The sequence below is a fragment of the Lingula anatina genome, chromosome 1 (assembly GCF_051362555.1).
Source record: "Lingula anatina isolate TDL-2025a chromosome 1, LinAna3.0, whole genome shotgun sequence".
NCBI classification, from domain to species: Eukaryota; Metazoa; Brachiopoda; class Lingulata; order Lingulida; family Lingulidae; genus Lingula; species Lingula anatina.
In genome coordinates this window covers 53772381-53780375 of record NC_141767.1, presented here as the reverse complement: position 1 = coordinate 53780375, position 7995 = coordinate 53772381, and the positions used below count along the sequence as shown (strand labels likewise).

The 7995-nt window shown below is 35.5% G+C and overlaps 1 protein-coding gene across 4 annotated transcripts; it reads right to left on the bottom strand.

The window, feature by feature from the left end:
• Positions 1-492: 492 nt before the first annotated feature.
• LOC106163252 (ubiquitin-associated protein 1-like) lies at positions 493-7937 on the bottom strand. 4 transcript variants are annotated; one of them, XM_013540903.3, is made up of 8 exons: positions 7767-7937; positions 7490-7551; positions 6327-6403; positions 5745-5801; positions 4299-5417; positions 2537-2764; positions 2283-2384; positions 493-1911 (listed from the first exon to the last, which is right to left on the bottom strand). In XM_013540903.3, exons 2-8 carry the CDS (start codon positions 7512-7514, stop codon positions 1783-1785), a joined length of 1737 nt encoding a protein of 578 aa, XP_013396357.2. In that variant the 5' UTR covers positions 7515-7551; positions 7767-7937; the 3' UTR covers positions 493-1782. The 4 variants fall into 4 exon arrangements, with proteins under 4 accessions (XP_013396357.2, XP_013396282.2, XP_013396433.2 ...); XM_013540828.3 differs by having other exon boundaries at positions 4248-5417; positions 7767-7936; XM_013540979.3 differs by having other exon boundaries at positions 4368-5417; positions 7767-7936.
• Between the last annotated feature and the right edge of the window lie 58 nt (positions 7938-7995).

Genomic DNA, 7995 nt, shown 5'->3' with positions numbered 1-7995 from the left:
TTCTTTCTCTTTAGATGCATTTTGGTTAGATTATTGTTGAAGAGAGCTGGGTTATCGTTGGATGAAAAAAAAAGGAGGACAAATTATCAGGTCCTCGTTTTTACGGGTATAATATATATATATATATATAATGTGATTTAAAATGTCCCCAAGCCATATTTTTGTCTTTTAAGATATTAAAATATCCTGCAAAGACCTGAAAAATGATAAACTCCTAAAATGGCAGAACCTGATGTTGTTTCCATGTAAAATGTCAGGAGGGAGTGTTGATCTAAATAAAATCACTTCTCTTTAAAATAGAATCGTACACTGAAGCATCCAAGTCCAGTACGATGGGCTGAAGAGAAAATTGGGAAATTTCCTTTTTCTTGGCCAAAATTAAATTTAGTTGTGAAAAACTTGTATAAAATACAGAAAAATGACAGGAGTTTTAAAATAAATAAAACTGATATTTAAACATGCAATGTCACACAACACACTATACAACACCAATATCAGTATATTTGCACTTGATGTTATTCAAATGCAGACTTTATTCTGCTTGATTGCACAAATCCAAACATGCTATTTATCAAAAAAAAAAAAAAAAAAAAAGGAATATATCCAGGATTTCTAAGCATATACCCTTCATGGATTATGAGCAATTGAAGGCTGGTGCACAGGAAACTATAAATTTTAAGTGCTTCATTGTTTATCTCTGCTATTCAAAAATTTTTTTACCCTGTTTGCACCATGTTAGACATCTATTAAAGACTACCATTAAAATAACAAATGAGGGTGACAAATCTCTGTGAAGTTATCAATTTGTTCGGGTGATCGCCATTTTCTACAAACTACACACTTTGTAGCCTGGAACAACAAACTAGTAATTTATCCTAAAACATTGTCACAGTGGCAATACATGATGTATATCTGCAAAAAGCACCCCTGTATTGTAAATATATCACAGATAGCACATCCTGCATGTTTAACAAGAATAGGGAAATCTGAAATAATATATATGTCACCTCCCCTTTTAAGACATTAACGTGACTGTAATTTCCATCCCTTTTCTTCAAAACCTGCAGTTTACAACAATAAAATAAAATGCAATGCAATGCAATATGAACAAACAAATCACTCTTAAGAAGAAAATAACATACATGCACATGGCATCTTGATTAAAATGCAGAGAACTGGACAAACCTACAAACTTAATATGGAAGAAGTACACTAGATTTAATATACCTAGTAAAAGCTGTCAAGGTGAGCAGAATCAGTTTTTAGTCTAAATTAGAAAGAGTAACAATACATTAATTTGTACAGTAAATAGTACTTGGTACTATCAGCTTGACAGGCTACAGGAGGATGATACGAAGACAAGCTATGTGAGCACAAGTAAGCAGGGAAGCTATGATAAGAAAACTGTTTGCAGGTCTTGATGAAATGTAAGAAAAAAGCTATCACCCAAATTTTTATGTCATTGTATATCTAAGGGGTTGTTAACCAATAATTGGCATGAAAAAGATCTGTTGTAACAAAAAAAACCATGAATAGAGAAATAGAAATTCTCAAGTACAGTAATGCACAACTAACATGAAATAAAAAGGTCATCAATATCAGTCTGTCAATATTATTTTTGCTACAAAAACCTTGTCTTCAACCTTGGGAACATACATACTTTTTGTGTATCCATTTCAATTTCATCTAAAAGCAAGTATCAAAATTCCTTTACAGTAGCAATTTTGAAAAAGAAGCATCTCTGCTTTTAGGGACTGCTTACAAATTTCCTATACTGTCCAACTACAACTGTGTTAGTTGATCCAAAGCTTTATCCTTGTCACAATTATGTTTTACTAGAGCTTCCTTGACTTTTGCAGGGTGAAATCCCATCTGTTTAAAGTTGGTTAACATTTCAAGATAGTCTTTAACCTAAAATACAAATAATAAAAAGATACATAAGATTTTTCATAATAACCTCAGCAGCTTTAATTTGTTAAATGAACAACTATTGGTAATTATTTGGATGTTTACAATGAATGCTATGTTGCAGGACCTCCTACTTAATGAATGACAAAAGGATTTTCTGAGTAGAGAGAAACTACATGGTTGATTCAGACAGATGTTGAGATAAAATGAAGTGAGATGCTGGGAGTTCTCAGTGTTATAAGAAGTACAGGAAAAAACTGACCTACTGCAAATAGTGAATTATTCTTCACTGTCTGATTATTAGACTTAGATGAGATTATATTTTACTTAAACTATTTATGAAAAGAAGTGTTATTTTTTGATCCAGTTCATACCTTTGTATCCTGTTCTGGAAATGAGAATAATGCGTCTTCTGCATCAGCAGCTGTGTATCCCTTCTCCAGTAGACTGCCAAGATGACACAAGTGATCCACCACCTAAAACATGCAAATATTCCCCATCAATTTAAAAAAAGGCACTCAAATATTTTACAGTTTTTGTCATCTAAGTTATTAAAAATTGTCACCATTATCCCATGTAAGTGAGAATTCAGCTGAAGGACTGTCAACATACCATCCTGACAACTCACCTGTTTATCATCCATTCCCAGTTTTTCCACAGCTCTTGCCACCCTGGCTTGAGGAAACCCCATACTAACAACACTGTCAACCAGCCTCTGGGATTCATTGGACAGTTTACTATATGGATTTCTTTCTCTTGGTGCTGGTCTAGGAGGTGGAGTGGCCCTGGCAGGACCTGCCTGTGGCGGACTGGACGTCTGAGGAGTACTGGGAAGAGGAGAGTACCTGTTCCAAGCCTGTATGGCATAATAGAAGGAAGAATGGTTAATTTTTTTCCCTTAAATTGTTTCATGTCATGTTAACATATTAAAAATTTCAACATCTTTTTCTTGTCACTGATTTCATATTTAATTGAACTGAATTTTGTGATTGTGTTTCGTTCTTGGTGTTCACAAGAGTTATCTTTGAGTGTAACCAGGAAAAAATCCACCCTTAGTATGTTTTGCCCTCACTTGCATGTTGTCATTTTCAGGTTTGTAATTTGTAAATCATTTAGACACATGAATGTCTCATGAATAAGAACTAAAATCAGGATGGAAAGGGATATCTTTGTAACTATATTTCTATACTTTTCACTACTTGAGACAAGACTAATGTGTACAGTGCACCAAGTTTCAAGTTACTGTGAACTTCATAAAACTAGAATTTGTACTAAGTTGCTGCGCTCCAAATTCTACAAATTGTATTATCAGCAACAGCATGCATCACTTTGTTATAAAGGCAGTTATAATTTTTAATAAAGTCGTGCAAATTGTGATGTTATTTTTATAGATTATATGACAGCATATACAAAGAAAAAAATCAAAAGGGCAAATCTAAGGTACACTTGCAAAGTGTTTTCCTCCATCAAAAAGTGGAGGGTGAAAGTCAAAGTTTGAAAGATCGTGACATTCTAAAACATCAAAACATGATGGGTTAAAAATTCAACTAAATACAAATCTTCTACAAACACTTTTACAGGTTGAAACTGAAATGTGATTTTGACCTCAAGGGTAGTCCTAATACATCAGTATTCAACCAGCATTCATGAACTTATTAAAACTAGGATTAACATGCATCTGTTAAGGGCTTTAATTGACAAAGAAGTCTACAAAAGTCTAGCTTACCCACCAAAATTATCATTTTAATCAAATGACCAAAAAATCTATTTGTTTTAAAATACGTTTCTGCTCATCACGTTTCTGATGACTGTACAAATAAGGGTTCGTTCACATGAAAAATCTATTTTCTAAAAATCTAAAAATCTATTGGCGGTATCTTGTGATCACGGTCTGTGCCCTGAATACCCCGCAGCGTAATTACTGGCAGCGCGAGCGAGTTACTTCCAAATTGAAGGCTGGCCAAATTGAAGGTTGAACATTTTGTGTGCGCTCGGGTAAATTACTGCCTGGCTGCTTGAGGCTTTTAAGCCGATTCCACTGATTGCAAATTACAAGAATCGCCTTCAGAGTTGGACCAACCCAAGTAGTGTTGTGTAGATATCCGAATGGGGTCTCAGTACCCTAACTCTCTCAGTCAGTTTAACTATCCAGACAGCCATCTTGTTTTGTTCAAATGTAGTGTGAACTGGGGGCCCTGTTATATAACTGTGCATGCTTCATTCTTCTGTCTGACCTAAAATAATCACCCAGCACCCCCCCCCCACCCACCCACCCCCCCCCCCCCCACCCACCCACCAGCATTATTTACTGAAGGTGTTAAGCAAGAAAGCATACTAACACTAGCACTGCATGACACACTGTCAACCAAGACCACACCTTCCTGGCTCACCTGGCCAGAAGACACCCGTGATGGGGGAGACTTTGTTGTAAGATAAGGACTTAATGGAGCCCTCTCTACCTGGGATATGTCTGGGGTACTGCGTGAGCTCCTCCGGGAATCCTGAAATGATGGTCCTGAGCTAGCACTAAAGCTAGCAGTTATGTTTGATTTTTCCAGGTTTAAGCTTTCATGAATTGCACTGTCATGTCTGCTGTACCGTCCATACGAGGTCTGAGTTGACCGACTGCCATCCCAAGAAGAAAGCACAGAAGGTTCTCCAAATTTTAGGTTTGAATTAGTGAGTGTAGAGTCACAGTCTGAGACTTTATTTCCCGCTCCAATAGGAGGGAGTGGAGAACTAACCAAAGCTGGCATAGCACCAATTGGAGGCAGCTTGGGAATTTTACTTTCTGGCAAACTTCTTCTTTTCTGTACTAAAACTTCCTTATGAGTTCCGGGTCCCCCATTTCTTAGGACACCAGTGTTTATATTTGGTTTTTGCGTTACATGCGGTTTGTAGGAAACTCTATCTATGGAAGTTTGTAATGTTACTCCAACAGAGTCAACTTCTACATTCTCACCACCATTAATTTCCTTGCCCATGTTTTGACTGTGAATATTTGAATTGTTTGTATTTTCTTCACAATTATGACCAATCCCATTGGCTACTAGCCTGTTGTCGTTTTCCTGAGAGGACACAGAAAACAAATTCTTTAACTCCTCTCTATCATTGATTGTCTGCAGGGTTAAGTTATCAAAAGGGTCCTGTTCATTTTCAAAGTCTGCTAGGTTTATTCTAGCATTCTGTGCATCTCTGTTTTCATCTGTGTTCACTCTGTCCCTGGCAATGGGAACAGGAGTGAGAATATCACTACTTATGTTGGCCAGTAATGGATTGACTTTCTCTGGGTGTCCAATATGTCCATTTTGTTTCAAGTGAGCATTTTCTACTGGCTGTCCCACATGGTCAGAACTGTTTGGGCATTCTCCTCTTTCTGTTGTATGCATATTATACTCATTATTCTCCAGTTGGTTAATTTGTTCCTCTCTAGAAATTTCCAATTCTTCTTCAGCTTCTCTCTGTGCCTCTGCATAATTCAGAACGGCTTGTTCTACTTCAAAATCATACTGAAATCAAACAAATACGTCAAATTAGGTCATGCATCACAACTATTTTGTATGCTGTACTTGTTATTAATATAAATACAATTGAAACATGACCTATAATAGTATTTGATAAAACCAACTAACCAAGTCCTCAAACAAATACTTTCACCACTATTTACATTTCAGGTGGTACTGGTAAACAGTCTGATGTTAATTTGTTTACAATGGCAAAATTGATGTTAACAATAAATCAGATTCAAGACAATTCAAGACAATAAGTTGCCTGTGCCTATCCTTGAGGCATTCTTCAGTCAACTTGCTATTCAATAATGTAATTAAGAAACTTACCATTTCTGATAAAATGTTCCTGGGATCTGGCATTTGGAAACTCAGAGGAAGTGAAACCTAAAACAGAATGATGTCCTTTATTCGTCACATCCCTCTGTGGAAGTTACCCAGACTTTTCACAGTATTATCGTCCATTATTATAGTTCTAAATTTTTTAAAATTTTCAACGTGTTGCCTGTAGTTAAAGGTGCCCAGTGTAAGATTTTCCTGCAAACTCATATTAAAAAAAAATTCTCAGATAAACGGCATTTTTCTTCAACAAACCAACTTCTGACCCTCTTTCCTGACATTCACAGTATGTTTGTAACAATTTGGGAAAATCAAAAAGTCCTTAATCCACAGTTTTTAAAGCATTTTCTTTTCAAATTCTACCATCACATCATTGACAGGTGATGAGGTCACGAAGTGATAAATCAGATTATTTTGGGCCACATTAATTCATGGCACCCGTTTTTCAAATTACCAAAAAGTACCATTTGTCCTCAGATAAGTTAAAAAAAACAAGGTTTATGCACTTTAAGTGACACTTTAGAAGTGACCGTCTTTAGAAGTGACCCTCAAAGTCTAGCTAACATGACTTACCTTACTCGGAGGTTTGGTGGCTTCTGAGATCTTAAAGGGCACTCCATCCATATAGGGGTTTGAGCTGCTGTGTGATACTGTGTGAAAAGAAATGTTGATCATAAAGACCTTTACCATCAATTGATTTTTATTTACAACTCATTTCTCTCTCACTTTTTGTAATAAAATTATTTTTAACACTAAAGAAAAAATTTCTTAAAGTAAATTTACATGCAGTTGAAAAATGTTTAAGTCTGCTTTATGATATCCTTATTATTTTTGTAGAACCTGGTAAACTGTAAACAGTAAATTCCCTTCCAAAATTGTTCTAATTACTACCAAGCATCTGACACCTCTTTCCTGATCAGTCATAGTATTATACTGAACTAACACACAGCCAATATGATATGATACTTAAGAATCAAAGACAACTACTGTCACAATACAAAGAAGTACAATAAATGCAAAAATACATGTTTTAAAGCAAAAAATTTAAAGATCTTATTTTTTTGCTATACTAACAAGAAAAAAAAAAATAATAATCTAACTGTTGGCTAAGCTGATTTTTTAGACCCTTATCAGCTGGTATTAGTGAGTAGGCCATGACTGTTGACTTTTTGATAAAAAAAATCATATTTGAAATACCGATAGGTCTAAGTGTCTTTGCATAAACCTTTCCCGCTGATTGTCTTATTAGGTAGGACTCACTAATAGCAGCAAAGGTTCATATACATAAAGTTCCCAGTTTCCTGCTTACTGTCACCTTTTTTGTTGGGTTCCACTCAGCTACCTTTGGATATAAAGAGTACCATCTGCCTATGAAATGCTTAGCTCATTCAGATAGTAAGCATAAGTCATAAAATAATATAAAGGGCTTGATTTGTCTACAAGCTTACTTACCAATGCTGGCATATGAGTGAAATCACTTGGAAATCTAATGTCCAAAAGTGACGTGAACTAACCAAGGAAATATACCATGCAATGCCCAATTGCCATATTGACCAACACTTGAACAGTGAACCATAAACATGACACAGTGTTCTCAAATGTGCAAACTACTCTTCTACAGGTGACAGAAAAATGACAATTTGGTCGGTTGATGCAAAAGATCGACAACAGTCACCAGAAAAGAAGTATACATGTACATTCCCAAACTTACCATGTCTAACAACAACAGAACTTACCACTGCTCGACCGCATATACTCCATTATACTTTCAGCTACGTATTTTAATACCTTAGTGACTCTGAAAAATGTAGCAAATAAATGACATGGATGTAAATCATGCAATCAAACTGATACTGATAACATCATTTGCCTGTCGATGTCACTAAGCTACAGATAATTGCAATTTTGCCTCGAATATTTGGTATCAGTATAAATAAGACACATTACCAGTAAACTCAACAACAATCAAAATTATATAAAGAAAGTCCACGGTGTATCAAAATGCACCACTACCTTTTTAATACCAGGACAGAAAACACAAATGACACAGCAGTGCTGATTCATAGGCCTGTGGTCCAAAATATTATTCTGCCATGTTGAAACTGCATCTGACGTCATTCAGAAAAATATTGGCCTACAATAAAAAATCCTTCGGATTCTTCATATCACGACCACTAAATGAGTTCAAGATTGTCAAAAATATTCACCAAAGAAAAAAAGAAAGCGCATATGTATTTAAGAT

What these genes read in the sequence shown, in the direction of transcription:
- LOC106163252 (XM_013540828.3), bottom strand. Translation starts at nt 7,514, where the DNA reads ATGGAGTATATGCGGTCGAGCAGTG. An exon ending in CCACCAAACCTCCGAGTAAG is followed by an intron (nt 5,802 to 6,326) that starts GTAAGTCATGTT and finishes ATTCTGTTTTAG; the next exon opens with GTTTCACTTCCTCTGAGTTT. An exon ending in GGAACATTTTATCAGAAATG is followed by an intron (nt 5,418 to 5,744) that starts GTAAGTTTCTTA and finishes GTTTGATTTCAG; the next exon opens with TATGATTTTGAAGTAGAACA.